Source organism: Cydia splendana, chromosome Z (assembly GCF_910591565.1).
Source record: "Cydia splendana chromosome Z, ilCydSple1.2, whole genome shotgun sequence".
NCBI lineage: Eukaryota > Metazoa > Arthropoda > Insecta > Lepidoptera > Tortricidae > Cydia > Cydia splendana.
This window is the reverse complement of record NC_085987.1, coordinates 34,618,337-34,638,374: the sequence shown is the minus strand read 5'-3', so window position 1 is coordinate 34,638,374 and position 20,038 is coordinate 34,618,337. Positions and strand designations below refer to the sequence as shown.

General features: G+C 39.0%; 2 protein-coding genes across 2 annotated transcripts in view; both read right to left on the bottom strand.

The window, feature by feature from the left end:
• The window catches only part of LOC134803950 (facilitated trehalose transporter Tret1-like), a 31,995-nt gene extending 31,816 nt beyond the window's left edge, over positions 1 to 179 (bottom strand). Inside the window, exon 1 of the mRNA XM_063776781.1 lies at positions 8 to 179. The gene's annotated coding sequence lies outside the window, so the exon portion shown is untranslated. The remainder of the gene's footprint in view (positions 1 to 7) is intronic.
• A 12,476-nt stretch (positions 180 to 12,655) lies between these two features.
• Positions 12,656 to 15,805, bottom strand: LOC134805235 (Y-box factor homolog). The gene is made up of 5 exons (XM_063778541.1): positions 15,583 to 15,805; positions 14,333 to 14,396; positions 13,827 to 14,042; positions 13,563 to 13,706; positions 12,656 to 13,463 (listed from the first exon to the last, which is right to left on the bottom strand). The coding sequence occupies exons 1-5, from the start codon at positions 15,689 to 15,691 to the stop codon at positions 13,193 to 13,195; spliced, it is 804 nt and encodes a 267-aa protein (XP_063634611.1). The 5' UTR covers positions 15,692 to 15,805; the 3' UTR covers positions 12,656 to 13,192.
• Positions 15,806 to 20,038: the final 4,233 nt, after the last annotated feature.

Below are 20,038 nucleotides of genomic sequence, written 5' to 3'. Positions count from 1 at the left end.
AACTTACCGTAAAATTTACGTTAATTTGTGGATGTATATTTTGTAAATATATTTCAATTATACTGCACTAATACAAACACTTCTACACTCTACAATCAAAATAAACAAAACGTATTAGTTGGTAAGTTTTAAAAGTACGCGCGCGTTTGTCGGCCGTTCGTTTACGCTCGACTGGTATCCCTACCCTATTCGGCTATCGCACGCGCACATATTTAGATGGTGCACGCGCCACGCGCAGCTGCGCACGATCAGTGTTGCCAACTTGGCATAAATGATATCAGATCTGGCATATTTACATTCGCTTTGGCAACAAATTTTCCATTTAGCATCTGGCATATTTTTTAGCATAATTAAGTCTAAGCCAAGTTTGCAGCAACTTGGCAGCGACAATATGCGTCATCGCCTTATGTGGTTCATATTTTCATATGAATTTTGACTTTTGTGGGCGGATGGACGTCGACGGACTGTATATGTTTAATATTTTTTAAATGGCAACTAAATTCAGTTAAATTGACCTCTGATTGTTTCGTGGATTGACATATTTGAGTTCCATTTTGCAGATTTGATCAGACAATTTAATCAGGTTGGGCGAAAATTGTCCCATCTGGAATGGCCTTCTCTGATCTTGTATTTAGGTACTTGCATAAATTTAGCCAAATCTCAGTTTTGCTATTTTGCTGGGATGGGACAGCAGTCGGCATTTTAGTCAATATTTTTAGACACCATATTATTTTAAGTATCTATTTTCAAGTTACATTTTAACATTTTTTTTAGCATATTTCAAAAAACGTTGGCATCATTTTGGCATAATCTAGACATTAGTCTAGCATTTTTTCAAAATCCGAGTTGGCAACACTGCGCACGATGACATTTTTTTTAAATTTATTTCATGCACGGACCTAGAGAGTAAACCGGACAGAGTACATTAGCCAAAAAGTGTGTCCACATGAGAAGTCAAGGTGGGCCGTTGCATCTCTTTCTAATTAGGGTGACCATAAGTCATATGTATGTGGGATATTAGGATAACATTGAATATATAGTTTGGCCAGGATCTTTTCTTATTCGTGCATAGTTATAGAGGATCATACTGTATTTTCGCTGTACTAGTATTATGGCCTGAAAAGGGATGGATATAGTTTTTTTTCTCTTCTGTAAAACGCTTCACACAACCTTAGGCACTTAATTTAGTTGTTCTAAAAGCTGTTGCTAATAGGCGCACTGGACCACGAACATGGTGGATCGTCAGGAATGTGGTCCGCCGTAACGTCTGTCAAGAACACGGGTATGAGTGAGAGAGATAGAGAGACAGATATGGTGACAGAACCAGAGGGTCTACCGCGAACCAAGTTCAACGTGTTGCCTCTCTGTCACACTTACGTACGAATTTACAAGTGCGACAGAGAGACAAAATGTCGAAAGTGGTTTGGGGTAGGCCCTCAGGGCAGTGGGGGATTTACAGTATTTGCCGTCCTAGCAAGCACTAGACGCCCCTTTCTCAGCACCCATCATATAGACTGCCACCCTAGGCCCGGGCCTACTCGGCCTTAGAGCAAATCCGCCACTGCCTCAGGGTCGCGTGGATCCGCTACGCCCGTTTGTTATAGTTTTTAACTAAGACGCTTATCACTGGAGCATAAATTAAATTAAAAAAATAAATATCATTTATTATCAGGCGACTAAGGCCCATAGATACGGTACATACCTTACAAACTAACATACGTACAATAGTAAAAATCTTACAAGCTAAAAATTATTTCGGCGTCACCGAAAACAATAAACACCGAAGTTCGCAAATTGCGAGCATCTTTCTCTGTCACTGTAATTACTCCTTTATAGGAGTAAAAGAGAAAGATGCCCGTAATTTGCGAACTTCGGTGTTCACGGTGGTAGGCCATCTGTGCGAAAAGAGAAGAGTCGTGAAATGTAAAGAAACTGGTGATGTGCCGTTCCCAGTAAATTTTCCAAAGAGGGTACGCCCTCATTCGCACGAGCGCTTTTTCAACGCGCGTTAAAAAAGCGCGTTAGAATGAAACAAATGGAAACATGTGTATTTGTTCACACGATGGTGGTGGCGCTTTTTATCAAGCCTTGTTTTTTTTTTTTCGACTTTAAGCGTTGGTCGTTAAATCGAATTTAGCGTGTGAACCTTAGAGGATATAACCAACGGAGACGCCATGTCTAAAATTTTCGGTACAAAATAGTCTGCCGTTTTATGAGGGGGAGGGGCACATCAAATGTATAGGTACGTCATGTCAGATAAACGTCAGTCCATACATATGGTTGACATGTGGTTGACCATTGGCCGCCTATTTTCGACAGAGGGGCACGCCTGTTAATGGCGGCTTTTTTGTTAATTACTCCGAGGTGTGAACGGATTCAACCCCTTTTGTAACGCGCGTTGAAAAAGCGCTCGTGCTTATGAGGGCTAAATTCCCAGTAACGTTTCTGGTATCGTCCCAAAAGTCAGTAAATTACGATAAACTTCTATTTTTCTTTTATTATCTATGTGTTTTTTAATTATTATAACAATTTATAAATGTGTCTGTAATGTTTAAGGACTTTGGATTTCAATTTTTGTAATTATTTATTCTGTATTGGCTCTCATTTCACCAATTTAAACATGCCGAAATAAATACATACCTATTTATGAAAACTTACGTTTAAGTACGTAATAAGAATAGGCCTGATGACAAATTTTGAAATCCCTTTTATTATTGTCGGTACACTTGTATTGGTTCCGAAAAACACAATATTTCAGCTATACTCATAAGATTTAAGAGCGCTCTTACAAGAAAAGTCGAAATAATGCAAAATTGATGATACTAGTCGACGAAATTCAGGACTTTGCGCTCATTATTAGAAACAATGAGTACTTGTTCCAGTAAAAGCGTCTTCTTATCTTTATAAATATCGTTGTAAATATTAGAAAAAGGACTTATTAAATTAGTAATGATTTTTTTTCTGATGGTCGATTCCGAAAAACCCCGTGAAGCACTGAATGGCGAGCTCTTATTTGGAAATGTTGAGAATTTTACTCTGCTCAACCTGGCTATTTTGTATTACTAATACCCTGTACTTTAGGCATATCAAACTATATTTTTCCTACATACCTTTGAGAAAGAGAAAATCAAAGTAAAACGAACTCGATTTTCTCTCCGAAACAAGTGTCAATTCCTACGAAAATATACTTAATATCGAAGTCATTTTCATACTCAAGCAATCTGCAACGTTTGCTTATACTGTTGGTATACATTAGTGTTTATGAAATTCTACTATAATTTTTTGGCAATTTTTTGAAAACTACTCTATATTACCGATGACGCGCGCTGCGCCAGCTCAGTGCCGCGGCAGAGCTTGTAGAGGCAGGACGTGCGTCCGTCGGCTCCGCACATTTTCAACGGCGACGACGAGGTTTTTTATCATTGTGTGCGGCGGGCGCCGTGTAAAACGCTATACTGTGTGCGTGTAAACCGCAACGAGAGACTTTGATCCTAGCACTGTTTTTATAGTATTATAATTTATAATGGTACAGTTTAATAAACTACCGGACAGGATTAAAAATATTTGAAACGACCTGACATTCTATATGTATTTATTTGACTCAAGATAGTACTCAGGGTCTGATGATGGAGCCGGAAGGTGGTCACCGGTACCAATCAACCATGCAACTAAACCACTTCGTGTTTAGGCTCGTTTTATTCATCTCAACAAGATCTTTGACACAAGATAGTACTCAGGGTCTGATGATGGAGCCGGAAGGTGGTCACCGGTACCAATCAACCATGCAACTAAACCACTTCGTGTTTGGGCTCGTTTGATTCGGCTCAACAAGATCTGTGACTTAAGATAGTACTCAGGGTCTGATGATGGAGCCGGAAGGTGGTCACCAGTACCAATCAACAATGCAACTAAACCACTTCGTGTTTAGGCTCGTTTTATTCGTCTCAACAAGATCTTTGACTTAAGATAGTACTCAGGGTCTGATGATGGAGCCGGAAGGTGGTCACCGGTACCAATCAACCATGCAACTAAACCACTTCGTGTTTGGGCTCGTTTGATTCGGCTCAACAAGATCTTTGACTTAAGATAGTACTCAGGGTCTGATGATGGAGCCGGAAGGTGGTCACCAGTACCAATCAACAATGCAACTAAACCACTTCGTGTTTAGGCTCGTTTTATTCGTCTCAACAAGATCTTTGACTTAAGATAGTACTCAGGGTCTGATGATGGAGCCGGAAGGTGGTCACCAGTACCAATCAACAATGCAACTAAACCACTTCGTGTTTAGGCTCGTTTTATTCGTCTCAACAAGATCTTTGACTTAAGATAGTACTCAGGGTCTGATGATGGAGCCGGAAGGTGGTCACCGGTACCAATCAACCATGCAACTAAACCACTTCGTGTTTGGGCTCGTTTGATTCGGCTCAACAAGATCTTTGACTTAAGATAGTACTCAGGGTCTGATGATGGAGCCGGAAGGTGGTCACCAGTACCAATCAACAATGCAACTAAACCACTTCGTGTTTAGGCTCGTTTTATTCGTCTCAACAAGATCTTTGACTTAAGATAGTACTCAGGGTCTGATGATGGAGCCGGAAGGTGGTCACCGGTACCAATCAACTATGCAACTAAACCACTTCGTGTTTGGGCTCGTTTGATTCGTCTCAACAAGATCTTTGGCACAAGATAATACTCAGGGTCTGATGATGGAGCCGGCAGGTGGTCACCGGTACCAATCAACCATGCCACTAAACCATTTCGTGTTTAGGCTCGTTTTATTCGTTTCTATAAGATCTTTGACACAAGATAGTACTCAGGGTCTGATGTTGGAGCCGGAAGGTGGTCACCGGTACCAATCAACCATGCAACTAAACCACTTCGTGTTTAGGCTCGTTTGATTCGTCTCAACAAGACCTTGGACACAAGATAGTACTCAGGATCTGATGATGGAGCTGGAAGGTGGCCACGGGTACCAGTCTACCATGTAACTGAACTACTTCGTGTTTGGGCTCGTTTGATTTGTCGCAACAAGATCTTTGACACAAGGTAGTACTGAGGGTCTGATGATGGATCCGGAAGGTGGTGACCGGTACCAATCAACCATGCAACTAAACCACTTCGTGTTTGGCTTCGTTCGATTCGTCGCAACATGATCTTTGACACAAGTTTGGTACTCAGGGTCTGATGATGGAGCTGGACTGTGGCCACGGGTACCAGTCTACCATGTAACTGAACCACTTCGTGTTTGGGCTCGTTTGATTTGTCGCAACAAGATCTTTGACACAAGGTAGTACTGAGGGTCTGATGATGGATCCGGAAGGTGGTCACCGGTACCAATCAACCATGCAACTAAACCACTTCGTGTTTGGCTTCGTTCGATTCGTCGCAACAAGATCTTTGACACCAGTTAGTACTCAGGGTCTGATGATGGAGCTGGACTGTGGCCACGGGTACCAATCTACCATGTAACTGAACCACTTCGTGTTTGGGCTCGTTTGATTCGTCGCAATAAGATGTTTGACACAAGATACTACTCAGGGTCTGATGATGGAGCTGATGATGATAATCAGGTACCCGTCGCCACCTTCGCGCTCCATCATCAGACCCTGAGTACTACCTTGTGTCAAAGATCTTGTTGAGATGAATAAAACGTGCCTAAACACGAAGTGGTTTAGTTGCATGGTTGATTGGTACCGGTGACCACCTTCCGGCTCCAACATCAGACCCTGAGTACTATCTTGTGTCAAAGATCTTGTTGAAACGAATAAAACGAGCCTAAACACGAAGTGGTTTAGTTGCATGGTTAATTGGTACCGGTGACCACCTTCCAGCTCCATCATCAGACTCTGAGTATCACCTAGTGTCAAAGATCTTGTTGAGACGAATCAAACGATCCTAAACACGATGTGGTTTAGTTGCATGGTTGATTGGTAATGGTACCTTCCAGCTCCATCATCAGACCCTGAGTACTGTCTTGTGTCAAAGATATTGTTGAGACGAATCAAACGAGCCCAAACACGAAGTTGTTTAGTTACATGATAGACTGGTACCCGTGGCCACCTTCCAGCTCCATCATCAGACCCTGTGTATCTTCAGTGTCAAAGATCTTGTTGAGACGAATCAAACGAGCCTAATCATGTTACTACATGGTTGATTGGTATCCGTGACCACCTTAATCGTCATCAGATCCTCAGTACCAGTTCGTTTTTAAACCCTCGTTGATACAAACTTTACAACCTATAGGTACCAAATGCAATGACGAAACATGTAAATAAGCGAGTAGCTACCTATAATTTCTTTCGAGTAATATACCTTCATAAGTACGAGTATGGGGCTATTCATAAATTACGTCGTTTCAAATGGGAAGAGTGGGGGGGGGGGGTCTGGACATCGGATGATGGTAACATGACGTAGGAGGAAACAGATTCATCCGAAGCTTGATTTTTGGATGATTTGAGGGGTGGGGGGGGTCAAAAATCGTCAAAAATAGATGACGTAATTTATGAACAGCCCCTATGTAGATTTGCACTGCATTTAGTATTTTCGTACTTACCAAATAACAGTTTTAGAACTTTAAAAGTTAAGTACAGTTAGTGTTGTTATGGTTGATTTCAATATGCTTCGCGAAGGATCAAGAATGTTTCATCCATCATTGTAGTGCGAATGTGGTAGAAGGGATCGGCGTACTGAGCTCGCACGGCCTGCCGCAGCGCGTAAAATACCTAAACTCGCTCAACGCCGAAATGTAATAGCGCTCTTAACATAGATAATTGCATTTTATTATAGCTAGTTTAAACTTCGCGCGAAAACGCCTCGCATGCCATTTGTGACGTCATTATTTAGTTGGTGGTAGGGTGGTAGACATTGTTTACATACTTACAGTTACGAATTTCCCTTGAATCCGAATGATATTGTTAATTCAGCACCATATATTACGATTAGGGATGATAAATACATTACAACAATTTATCACAATAACTCATTTTACACAAAAACTCTCACACGGTTGCAGTTTAAGATGAATTATTTAGATACATGTAAATTTTGAGTGAAAATCACCGAGCGCCGGTTTTACTTTTTAATTTTTCATTTTTTCTAATTACGACAGCCAACATGGCAATGATAGTTCCATTCAGCCAAATAATTAAAAAAGTTTGTTGTTGAAATATCGTATTATTTAGCATTTTATTTAAATAATAACAAATAGATATCTATTTTATATCGTGTAATAATATTTATTGGACGTAATAAATGTTTAGTGGCGAAATATTTTTTTTTTTGCACCTTTCGAACTCTTTGGTGAGGACGTATAGATTTCGGTCAATGAGGTTGTCTATGTTGCTCTAAGAAATATGTTATGGATTGATGACGTCACTGTTTGGAACGCTTCTGATTGGCGTTTCAGTAATAATGGCCGATTGGAGAATTTTGCACTTTTATTTTATTGAATATCTTAATAATCCTTCAGTTTATACTGAGATTGGGCCATTTTTTAGAATCATATTAACATATATGTTTCTTTGAAACCATTATTTCCATGATTCTTTGTTACTTGCAACAGGCCTATTGTGTAAAACCATAAAGGAAGTGGTAAAACTGGTTCTCATCGTGCCGACATCATGGTCACCCTAATGAGTTTGACAATGTCTAACTTGTATTTTTATCGTAAAATGTAATAATTGTGGCTTCCTTGTGAAACGATTTTACACATTTAGAAATTATTTCACTCCCACAACCTTTAACGCAACATTTCTTCACCATTTTTAAGAAATTTTGCATTCACGTGTTTTGTAAATATGTCATCAGGTTAGGGATACCAATTAATATTCAAACTTACTACTACAATGTCTACCATATCAAAATTAGTGTTTTTTATTGTTGTGCACATGCTTGGTTAAATCAGTTAATAATATTGACATCATAATTATTTACAAATGTCCTAAAAGATATCAGAACTGTACTCTGAATATAGCACTTAAATAATATAAGAAGGTATTTAATTTTAGTAGTATATTGATATAAATACTACCACAATGGTATATTTTTAACATTGGCAACATGTGCGAGTGAGACACCGCGGCCCACCTTTGCTATCTTAAGTAGACCGTTTTCTCTGTACTGGTACGAACGTCTTTCTGGCTCTGTGATAAGATTCAATTTAGTATGGCAAAAAAAGTGACAGTTCACTCCTTATAACTCCATGATTTCATGACCATGGATACAAGTCGCACGATGACATTTGCGTTGGTGTTGCTAGAGCCAGTAAATTTTCTGCATTAAGTACAAAAGAGTGTAAGTTAAGTAGTGCCTATTCCTGTCCTTTTTTCTCGTAAAAGAGAATAAGAATTATTTGGCCTAGTGTACTCGCATACATATCCATTGTTGAAATATGTTTTGGTATACCCCAAACGAGTATTAGGTATATTATTTGCCCCAGGCGCTGGTGACCTAGCGGTAAGAGCGTGCGACTTTCAATCCGGAGGTCGCGGGTTCAAACCCCGGCTCGTACCAATGAGTTTTTCGGAACTTATATGTACGAAATATAATTTCATATTTACCAGTTGCTTTTCGGTGAAGGAAAACATCGTGAGGAAACCGGACTAATCCCAGTAAGACCTAGTTTCCCCTCTGGGTTGGAAGGTCAGATGGGAGTCGCTTTTGTAAAAACTAGTGCCTACGTCAATTCTTGAGATTAGTTGTCAAGCGGACCCCAGGCTCCCATGAGCCGTGGCAAAATGCCGGGATAACGCGAGGAAGAAGATTTGCTCCAAACTGCTGGTGCGTCTGACGCGGATGCAGATTTAGTGACTTAGTACAACTTTATTAACGATATAGGCTCTTGATCGTATCCAATATGATCATTTCCTGTCTGCACTTTTTTTTCTTGGTTTCATCACCTCTGAAAGGCACGGATACGAAGCTGCAACTAATGCCACCTTGTTTTTGGCCTCATATTAACGAGCACTTTTTAACGCGCGTTGTAAAACCGCTCGTGCGGATGAGGCCTCAGTCTTTTACGGCCTCACTGAAAATCAGCGTCACGTTGTGTGTCCTAGGATACACAACGTGACAAGAAGCTGAGTGAGGACCTTTTAGCACAAATATTTATGTTCTAAATTAATTTTAGTTATATGTTATGTTTTGTGCTAATAAACATTTCTTATTTTTCATATTTATACTCTGACAAACCCACTTTGTCAGTAGAAATAAGCGCGAAATTCAAATTTCGTATGGAAGGCCGACCCTTTGCGCCTAAATTTCTTTATTTTGCCGCCTTTTACCACTTTCGGTAACGGCTTGCAAAACTATATTTTATTTTTTTAACCGACTTCCAAATCTCAAAGAAGGAGGTTATCAATTCGCTTGTATGTTTTTTATTTTTATTTTTTATGTTTGTTACTCCATATCTCCGTCATTACTGGACCGATTTTGAAAATTCTTTTTGATTGTATGTATGTGCATACAGATTGGTCCCATTTTTATCAAAACCCAGTTCTGATGATGGGATCCATGAGGAATAGAGGGAACTCCTCAAATCTTAAAGGCATACATGTAGTGATTTTTGTGTTTTTATCAACAAATCAAGCATAAACATTGAAAAACGTGACATTTGATGAAGTGGAACTGCTGATAATGATCAGAATGGAACTCTTCAACGACGCATAATAGTTCACGTTTGGCGATTTGTCCTCTTCGTTATGTTTGTTAAGCAAGTTAAGTTTTTAAGCCACATTTTTGTCAAGCTCGAGGTCTGATGATGGGATCCATGAGGAATCGAGGGAACTCCTCAAATCTTAAAGGCATGCGTATAGAGATTTTTGTATTATCATCAGAAAATCAAGCATTTTCATTAAAAACTGTCGCATTTTATGACGTGGAACTGCTGATGATGATCAGAACAGAACTCTTCAACGACCCATAGTTCACGTTTGGCGATTTGTCCTCTTCGTTATGTTTGTTAAGCAAGTTTAGTTTTTAAGCCACATTTCTGTCAAGCTCGAGTTCTGATGATGGGATCCATAAGGAATCGAGGGAACTCCTCAAATCTTAAAGGCATACATATAGCGATCGTTGTTCAACAAATCAAGCATATACATTCAAAAAAGTGACATTTGAGGAAGTGGAACTGCTGATGATGACCAGGAAACTCTTTAACGACGCATAGCTCGCGTTTGGCGATTTTTCCTCTTCGTTATGTTTGTTACGCTAGTTGGGTTTTTAAGCCATATTTATGTCAAGCTCAAGTTTTGAACATGGGATCCGGAATCGAGGGAACTCCTCAAATCTTAAAGGCATACGTATAGAATTTTCTGTATTTTCATCATAAAATAAAGCATTAACATTAAAAACTGTCGCATTTGATGAAGTGGAACTGCTGATGATGATCAGAACAGAACTCTTCAACGACGCATGGTACACGTTTGGTGATTTCGAATATTGATTTTGACCCGGACTCGGACCCGGACTAGGACTCAGACCCGGAAAACTACTATTACCTACCATAAAATGTAGGTATAAAGTATGATGATGCCGAACCCCTCCCGCTCAAATCCCCGTACACCGCACCGCATGCGCCGTTAAATGGGTTAGGTTAGGTTTGAACTGCGATCCTCATAGAACCGAACAAAAGTGGGCGCACCATCTACAATAATCTTTCACCGGGACCCATAGAAGTCTGTTTATTTTTCTTAAAAAATATTATTCGCTACTTGTGAAATATAATTTTTCAAGTTGTCTAATAGGTACGAGGGGTGTTCAAAATATTCTCGGTATGAGAATGAAAACAAACAAGTACGAAAAGTTTGATATTTTTATTTTTCAATATACTCCCCCCCTATGTTAATCCCCTTAAAAGATCGATCAATTATTTTTTTTTAATCCCTCATAAAAATATTTTTTATCTTTGGTGTAAAAATGCTCCTCCACTGCAGCCTTCAATGCTTCATCGTCAGAAAAAAAAATTCCACGCAGATCCTTTTTAAGATTGGGGAACAAAAAGAAGTCGCTGGGGGCTAAGTCCGGACTATACGGTGGGTGAGTAACAGTTTCAAACCCACATTCAACAATAGCTGCCTTGGCAATATGAGCAGTATGGACGGGGGCGTTGTCACACAGAAGCAGAACACCTTTGGTTAACTTTCCTCGCCTCTTTTCTTTGATTGCATCCTTTAATTGACGTAGAATGTTAGCGTAGTACTGTCGTGTGATATTTACACCTTTTTCTTTATAATCGATTAGTAATATTCCTTTACAATCCCAAAATATCGTGGCCATGACCTTGCCAGCTGAAGGGACGACCTTGAACTTTTTGGGATGAGCTGAACCCTTAATGTGCCACTGCATGGACTCTTGTTTACTCTCTGGGTCATAATGATGAACCCAGGTTTCATCTCCAGTAACTATTCTTTGCAGCACCTCATTAGGATTTTCACCGCACAGGTCAATAACATCGGAACAACACGCTACACGCATGTCTTTTTGAAGCCGAGTCAGCATTCGCGGAACCCATCTTGCACTTACTTTTGACATATTAAGATGGTCATGGATAATATCATGTACGATACCAATAGAAAGATTGGTTACTTGAGCTATAGATTTTACCTTCACTCGACCATCTTCCAATATAAGTTTTTCCACTTTATCAATATTTTCTTGTGAAGTAGCTACTACAGGCCGACCAGGTCTAGGGTCATCTTCAATACTCTCCCTTCCACGTTTAAATTCGCTTGACCACTTTTGAATGGTAGATAAAGAAGGAGCAGACTCACGGTAAACACAATCCATTTCCTCTTTCATGGTTTTTTGATTTTTACCCTGTTTTGTCGAGAATCTTATGACGCATTGATGTTCTAATTTAGTTAACATTGTCAATTCGCACATGATGCTCATGTTTGTTCAGCAATTGCAGAAAAACAAAAGAACATCTCGGTTCCAATTATATATTTTTTTAATGTCAATGAATAAACCTTAGCGGCCAGTAACGAAAGAAATTTAAGAAGAGGTTGTAAGATATCAATACCGAGAATATTTTGAACGCCCCTCGTATGTTCTCACTGCTCAGGTGAAAATTTTTGTGTACTACACGAGATCAAAGTTATTTACATCTCGTGCGCTTTTGAGTCCCTTACTACGCTTAAGATTCTAAATTAGATTCACTCGCTATGCTCGTGAATCTATTATAGAGTCTTTCGCTTGCACGGGACTCAAAATAAGCACTTGAAGAAATATCAAACTTTGATCTCTTGTTGTACAAATAACTATTTTATGTAAATAATCTATTTCAGTTATTTGCCTTCCACTGCCAACAGTTTCATAGCGAGCATAATCGGAAATGAGAGCGAAGTGCGTGTAAACGTAGTGTGCGACGCCATGACATAGCGGAACCGTTTTAACCCTATACCAGGCTAAGGGCTATATTTCCCACGTACGGCACTTCAAACGTATTGTTCTATTTCCGACTGTCATTTTTGAACTGTAAGCCTGGTAAAGGGTTAATCGTTCGCGGTGGAGTGCCCGTATGTAAATCAGAGCCTACCGCGAACCTCTCTGTCGTTTTTTTAAACTAGTACGTAAGTGTGACAGGGAGGCAACACGTCGAACGTGATGATGAAAAAAAGGGTTGCATAGCTGCTGACTGATGTTGAAATGAAATATGTTTCACACAGGTATAAAGAAGTTTTTAATCTTCCAAGTGGGTACAGTACTTCTAATTAAAATAAAAATAATTTCGTAACATGCAGCACAAAATAAAACTTGAAACAAAAGTTTCTCACATTACTCAATTTAATTGGGGCACTGGACCTGCATATCCCTTACAATATCAAACGTTAATTGCACAAATTTTTCCTCTTCATAGATTTGATTTAAAATCAGAAATACATTAATATACACAAAGAAAAAATACTGCAAGTAAAAAATGCAAAATTTAAAAAGGTTAGAACAATAAATTATTTTTTAATAATAAAATATCACATCTTAAATCCATGATACTTGCAGTTCTTTTTTATTGTACCTCCCCACCAATAATGAATGAAAGATAAATTGTTGTTATAATTACGAAGATCTCATATCTCAGAGCCTGATACAACATTGAAACAACACTGGTTGAACAGACAGTAAATGTGATGGAGTGTGGCACAGCTAGAATTAACATGCACTACAAGGGGTTGTGCCACACCAAGATGCCGGGTGTTTAGGCCTGGCTCTCATTGGTGGTAGTCTCAATGGTAGTGCCCGCAGGTTTGGTGGTCTTGGGCTTGGCCTGTTGAGTCGGCTGCGGCTGCGGGGATGACGTAGTGGCGGGGGCCTCGCCCTCCTGGCCGTTCTGTCGCGGCTGACCGCCAGCCGGGCCCTGGCCCTGGTAGTTGTTGCGCGGGCGCATGCGGCGGAAGCCGCCTCCGCCGCGGTTCATGGGTCCTGGCCCACCTCCACGACGTCCGCCGCGGAAGTTACGACGGAAGTAACTGCAATGAGATTCAAATTTCAATCATGTTGTGATTTGACATCACACTAACAAGTTTCAATTACTACATTACATTAGTTTGTTGGGACTTATAACTTACCTACGCTGAGGCGGTGCACTGCCTCCCTCCTGCCCCTCATCCCCTTGGGCGCCCCCCTGGGTGGGCGGGGGTCCGCGGCGTCCCATGCCACCTCTGCGTGGAGCGCCTTCACCGCCACGTCCGCCGCTTTGACGGGGGTAATACCTAGAAAAAAAATTAAAATTAATATATATGTATAACTCCTGTCACCACATGCAGTTATCAATAAGCATAATATATACATTTTAGAGCAATTTACTAAACTTTGCCACAAATAATACTAACTGGCGATGGAAACCGCGGCGCTTGTCAGCTGCGTAGGGCGAGCCCTTTACTGGCTCGCCGCCGGGACCAGTGACTCCAGCTGCTTCATAGCCTTTTTCCCCGGCGACCACGGCAAACTCCACTGCCTCGCCGTCTCCGACCGAGCGCACAGCTTTGCGTGGGTTGTTCCGGGCAATTGCAGTTTGATGCACAAAAACATCCTCCTTGGTGTCATTCCTGAAATAAATATATCTTTTTATAAATTTTGTCAACATGTAGAAGAATTAGGAGTGCAACGGGATTACACGTTAAACGTGAGCACATTCCACAGTGATTAGACACAAACAAATTAATACCAAATTGATTTGCCAAAGCCTGCGCTGCACCTTCACCTTACACTGTCTGTGTATAATTCACACCTTACAGTCATAAGGTTTGTTAGTCGGTGGTCAATGAATGGCTTTAAACTTGCAACTCGATACAACAAATATTATAAGAATAGGAATGAGACTGCATATTACTATTACCTGTTGATAAATCCATATCCACTCTTGACGTTGAACCATTTGACGGTGCCGGATACTTTTTCAGCTGTGAATAAAAAATTATCAATCAGTTTTTTTTAAATTAATTAAAATAAAGACTTAAATCATTCTTTTTCACCCTATATAAACAGGATGGATTGGATTCATTCTCGATTCACCTTATTCCTGTTTTGTCAGATTTACTTTAGTACTCATAATCTGACTAAACATAAAATCCGACAAAGCAAGAACCTGGCGAATCGGGAAATAACAAGGACTTGACACAATTCTAGGGATTGACAGGTAAACTTATACTGGCGCCATACCTATGTAAAATACTTCAATGAACAAATCCCATTAAAAAAATTACATTTCAGTCAAAAGGTCCTACATTGTTAGTTAAGGTTGGGTCAGACTTGCATCTATAACCTTGTTGACTAGTTGACTACTGATAATAAATTCCCTTTGGTTGACAATGTGGCCAGTTATTCTAATTATTTTAATATACCTTACATGTTATAGTGTCTCTATCATAGTATGAAAATAAATAGGGTATTTCTGTTTAAATAAATCATATCGTATAACCAAAAAACTTGGTAATAATCCAACATATTCATTTGAAATGAAGACCATACCATCCTTGCATCAGGAATCAAGGTCTCTTTATCTCTAGAAATATATTTCCTTGAGCATATTTGTGGTGTCACAGCAACAAATTATCTTATTGATTAAGCAAACAAACAAGTTTGTTTATACACAATTAATGCCTAACACTTGCCTATGATACAGTAATAGAAGAATGCACTTGAAATTAATTTGTGAAATAATAAAGTAAACAACCTTCGACGCATCAGTCTTGCTAGTTGGAATCCGATTTGATATTCGAGCATTGAACAGTCGAAATACCCGCACAGGTAGTCAAAATTAGGTTCTTTCTCTCCTGACACGAATTCATCTGCGGCGGAGCAATGAGACGCATCTCCGGTATTGATTTAGCCTGCGTCGCGATGCACTAGGTACCCACGCGAGTGCGCCGGGGTCAACATTCGATCAATAAGGCTTCTACTTGTCCAAATGAGTAATTTAGACAACCAAAACACTACATTTAATGTTAGCGAATGTAAACACGCTTTAAAATTGCTACTTAAAACGAAATAAACACGAAAATAATGAATTTTACACTTTAGCGGCCATGTGCTTTCGATAACATAATGCCGGGCACCCGAAAACTAAGATGGCGTAGCGGCACTTACCAATGACCTGCTTTTGTTTGGCCGCTTTAGCTTGTTGCGGCTGGGTTGATGGGTCTTGTTGCTGTTGTGTTTGGGGCTGCGGCTGCGGCGCCTTTTCGGTATCAGCCATGGTGTAATTGGCGAACGGCGATGGTGGCTAGATGGTAAAAATCCTCCACGACCTCTCCTCGATGTTAACTGTTCTGCTCTTCGATCGTGACAAGACAAATATAGAGAGAATTTAGGGACGCGCGCAATAGTGACACGAAATAAGTTATTATTTATTATCGACTGTCGATATTTTTATATTAAATATTGTAGTTAATATTAAAGGGGTCACACTACTATAATGTTTTATGTTAAGATGCCTGGATATAATTAATTATAGTATCATGAGGCATTACACACTGTTTTGTTACAATAATACATCCGCTCGATATCTTAAGTTAATGGCATATGAAAATTTATATAGTATCTTAGTTCACATGGTATAATAATATACTCCGCCTGGTACTCTCTTCCCGTCTTTTCGTGGTCACGTGACTGACACAAGCCTACGTCATCATGCGACAGCGCTATATGATAATATGCGATAGCGCTATATAACGGGGCAATGTTATTGTGACGTGGGCTTGTGTCACTCTGGGAAGAGAAGACCATGTTTTATTAGACTATACAATACTGCATAGTGAGCGACATTTTATCTTAAGGCGTGTCCAGACGGGGACAATTTTTCGCCAATCTGATTAAATTGTCCGATCAATTCAGGCCATGCGGACGCAAACGCCAATTTGGCTCGCCGAATTCAACCACCGATTATGAGCGATATTACCGATAAAATGGGGTGCGGACGTAAGGATACTAATTTGTGACGCTAGTATTCGCGTTTGGGGGCATTTTTTTTAATTTATAGCGCACAAATATCACCACAAATTTAAAATTGGTGAAAGTGGCCAAATAAATTGGCGTTTGCGTTCGCGCCACCTGATTTGATCGGACAATTTAATCAGATTGGCGAAAAATTGTTCTCGTCTGGACAGGCCTTTAATCTATCCTAATGCCTCTAAATGTTTTATGTTACTTATTTGAATTAATGATTCAGTCAATAGACCCATTTCATAATTTAAAAATATAATAAATACAGTATAACCTTAAACCTACTAAAAAAACTACTTACGCTTGGCTGCTGAACGCGTGTCGATAAAACATCTATACAACACTAGTAGCATTTTTTTTAAATTATGTCCATGGATTCATATTATTTCATCCATAAACGAAATTACAACATTATTTTTATTCCTTCCTTCCTTAATATAATTGTAATATTAATTTTGAGTAATAATATGTAATTATTATGTTGATGTTAACTATTTTGTAACAGAGAGTTAAAAAGATAAGTTAGTTCTTAACTGCGTCTGTGGTTTAAAATAAATATTATTAAGGCCAAGCGCGCACCACGATTTTAATTTTTGCGACACGATTTTAGAATCGCGCTGTATTATATCGCAGAAAATTCACTGCGCGCACTGCGATGAAAAAGTCGACGATTTGTTCATTCTCAACATGGATTTCGTAGCAGTCGTTTGTCATGAAACGTGTCTTTAATATGCGATCGCCGTATAACTTTGAGTATTTATACCACAAAGGTGATCTCCTTCTATTTCCATAATTAAATGGTCAACATCTAGCGTCTCGTCTTGAGATTCCATCGGAAAAGCAGGTTCCGACATGTTGAGGCTTGGAGAGCGAAGTGCCGACTGAGGTCCAGGGCATAGTCTAATAAAACATGGTCTTCCATTCCCAGAGTGACACGGGCCTACGTCACAACAACATGGCCGCTATATATAGCGCTATCGCATATTATCATATAGCGCTGTCGCATGATGACGTAGGCCCGTGTCAGTTAGGTGACCTAGAAAAGACGGGAATGGAGTACCAGGCGGAGTATATTATTATACCATGGTCCAGGGTGCGATTTTACTATCGCAGTGCGCGCAGGGCCATACAACTCCGTATGCTGCAATTCACTTTGCGACAATCGCGTCGCGAGCAGTCGCGGAAAAATGTGACAAATCACAATTTTAAAATCGCTGCGATTTTTTTGTCGCATATGCGCGCACTGCCATATAAACACATACGTTACATTTCTGCGACTAAATTATCGCGCGACAAAAAGTCGTGGTGCGCGCTTGGCCTAATATTTAGTAATATTGCTAATAATATTTTATTTTAATATTTTATTATTAACACGACATAAAATAGAAGAAATGAAATAAAATGGAATTGACAAGATTTGCTTGACCGTCTATATTATACATAGAGCTTTTGTATTGAATCCTTAACTTGGCCATTTAAATTGTAACCAGATCAATCGTGCAATTCGGACTTTTGTAGTTTGATGACCGAAGGCCTCTATAGACCTTACAATAAATGCATAAACGGCATGCATTTTAGATAATTGCCGGCTAAGTAGGAGCAACGAATTCAATCGATCGATGAAATGCCGCAATGTACCTCAAATATATGAGGTTATCGGTGACGTTTGTAAAAGCCTAAATATGACAATGACATTGACATCATTGACAGCAGATCTAAAAATTGATAGGCGGTAAATTGGAGTATTTATTTTCAGTTAACTTATAAAAGCAAGTCACAAGATGCTTAAGCTGGTAAATATTATTATTTTAGTATAAAATAGTAAATCGGAATATATAGATTATATAACACCCTACTTATTCACTGTGTAAATGCAACAAATCATCACAAAACGTGTGAGGTGAATTTGTTGCAGTCGATTATTAGCCAGCTATGAATTAGTGACGATAATATTCTAGTTTCAGCAGAACAACTAAATAATAATAATAGAACAATTATGGAATTCCTTACCGTCTTCTCTTCGAAAGTGTCAATCGGTCGCATCGCTAAAGGCGAATTTAAAAAAGTTATGGCTTTCTGACGGAACTTCAATCTAAAAGATGTATGCGGTTAGGTAGTTTTAGTATATATGTATTATATCATATGTAATGTATTATATGTATTATATATTTTAAATATATATAGCTGTTTGCATGTTTGTTATATTTCATATCCCATACTTTGTATATACATAATTATAGTAGGATATAGGTTTACCTATCTTGTAGGATATTAAATATTTTATCTTTATGCCGTTTAGTACAGCTTTTATGTCTACCGTTCTCCAATTCTCCCTCAATTGCTCAAGGGTTAACTGGAAGAGATCCCTGAAAGGGATAAGTTCGCCTTTGTACTAATGATGTGTGTTCTTTCATGTTTTATGTTTCTTTTTGTACAATAAAGTATTTTACTACTACTACTACTACTACTACTACAACTTCTGAAGTAATGACATACAAAATCATAATATTATTCTTACACTTTTTAAGAAACTAATTTATAATAATAAGTAGTATAGGTTATTATTTATTACTAATCTTTGTAAGGTGTATTGTGGGTGTATTGCTTCAAAAGCGGGGTAATTTTTAAAATGTGATATTATCATTATCACGGCATGTTTTAGCAACACTTACGCTATTGCAACTTACCAAGGTATATTGCTTATTGTTGCTACAGTATGCTGTGCTTCTAGTTTAGTAGATATTTGCCAATTTCAATATTACACTGCTTTCAAAGTTACCCCAATGCACCTTACTATACTTACTTTGTATCTCCTTGGATTTCATGGGCCTATAAATCCCGGTATTTTGATAGGCTTGCATGGGGATATAGATCCAACACATATAGGCCCCTTGGAGAGCTTTAATGTCATGTAGAATGCCTGCTGGAACCTGTTCACAGGTGCAACATTAAACACCCATGAACCGGTCGCAGCAGGCATTCGGACAATTGTAGAAAAAGTGAACAGTGTAGGAAACCTATACTTACTATTATTATTTGTGTCATTTTTAAGCAAATTAAAGGTAACACTTTGTCGCTTGCCATAAGGACGCTTTGACAAGTTATTCATACAAAGATACAAGCAAAAATAGTCTTTATGGTAAGCGACAAAGTGGTACTTTTTGCTTGAAAACAACACATTTATTTACCTTCTTCTCAACTTCTATCACTTACTGCATCATACTCAGATACTCACATTACTTGTTTTCTTTATGGCTTGTCTCCACTACCCCAACATACTATTATTATTTGTGTCATTTTTAACCAAATTAAAGGTAACTCTTTGTCGCTTGCCATAAGAAACTTTGACAAGTTATTCATACAAAGATACAAGCAAAAATCGTCCTCATGGTAAGCAACAAAGTGGTACCTTTTGCTTGAAAACAACACATTTACCTTCTTCTCAACTTCTATCACTTACTGCATCATACTCAGATACTCACATTACTTGTTTTCTTTATGGCTTGTCTCCACTACCCCAACATTGTCTTGAAGAGGTGGTCCGGTTACTATTGTCTCAATACATTATACCTGTTTTCAGTATGGCTATGACGGATGCTTA

Bases quoted from the DNA above. Each gene is read 5' to 3' on its own strand.
- LOC134805235 (XM_063778541.1), bottom strand. From the start codon at position 15,691: ATGGCTGATACCGAAAAGGCGCCGCAGCCGCAGCCCCAAACACAACAG. The intron at 14,043-14,332 runs GTAATAGTAATA...TATTTATTTCAG, and splicing joins GGATATGGATTTATCAACAG to GAATGACACCAAGGAGGATG. The intron at 13,707-13,826 runs GTTAGTATTATT...TTTTTTTTCTAG, and splicing joins CGCCGCGGTTTCCATCGCCA to GTATTACCCCCGTCAAAGCG.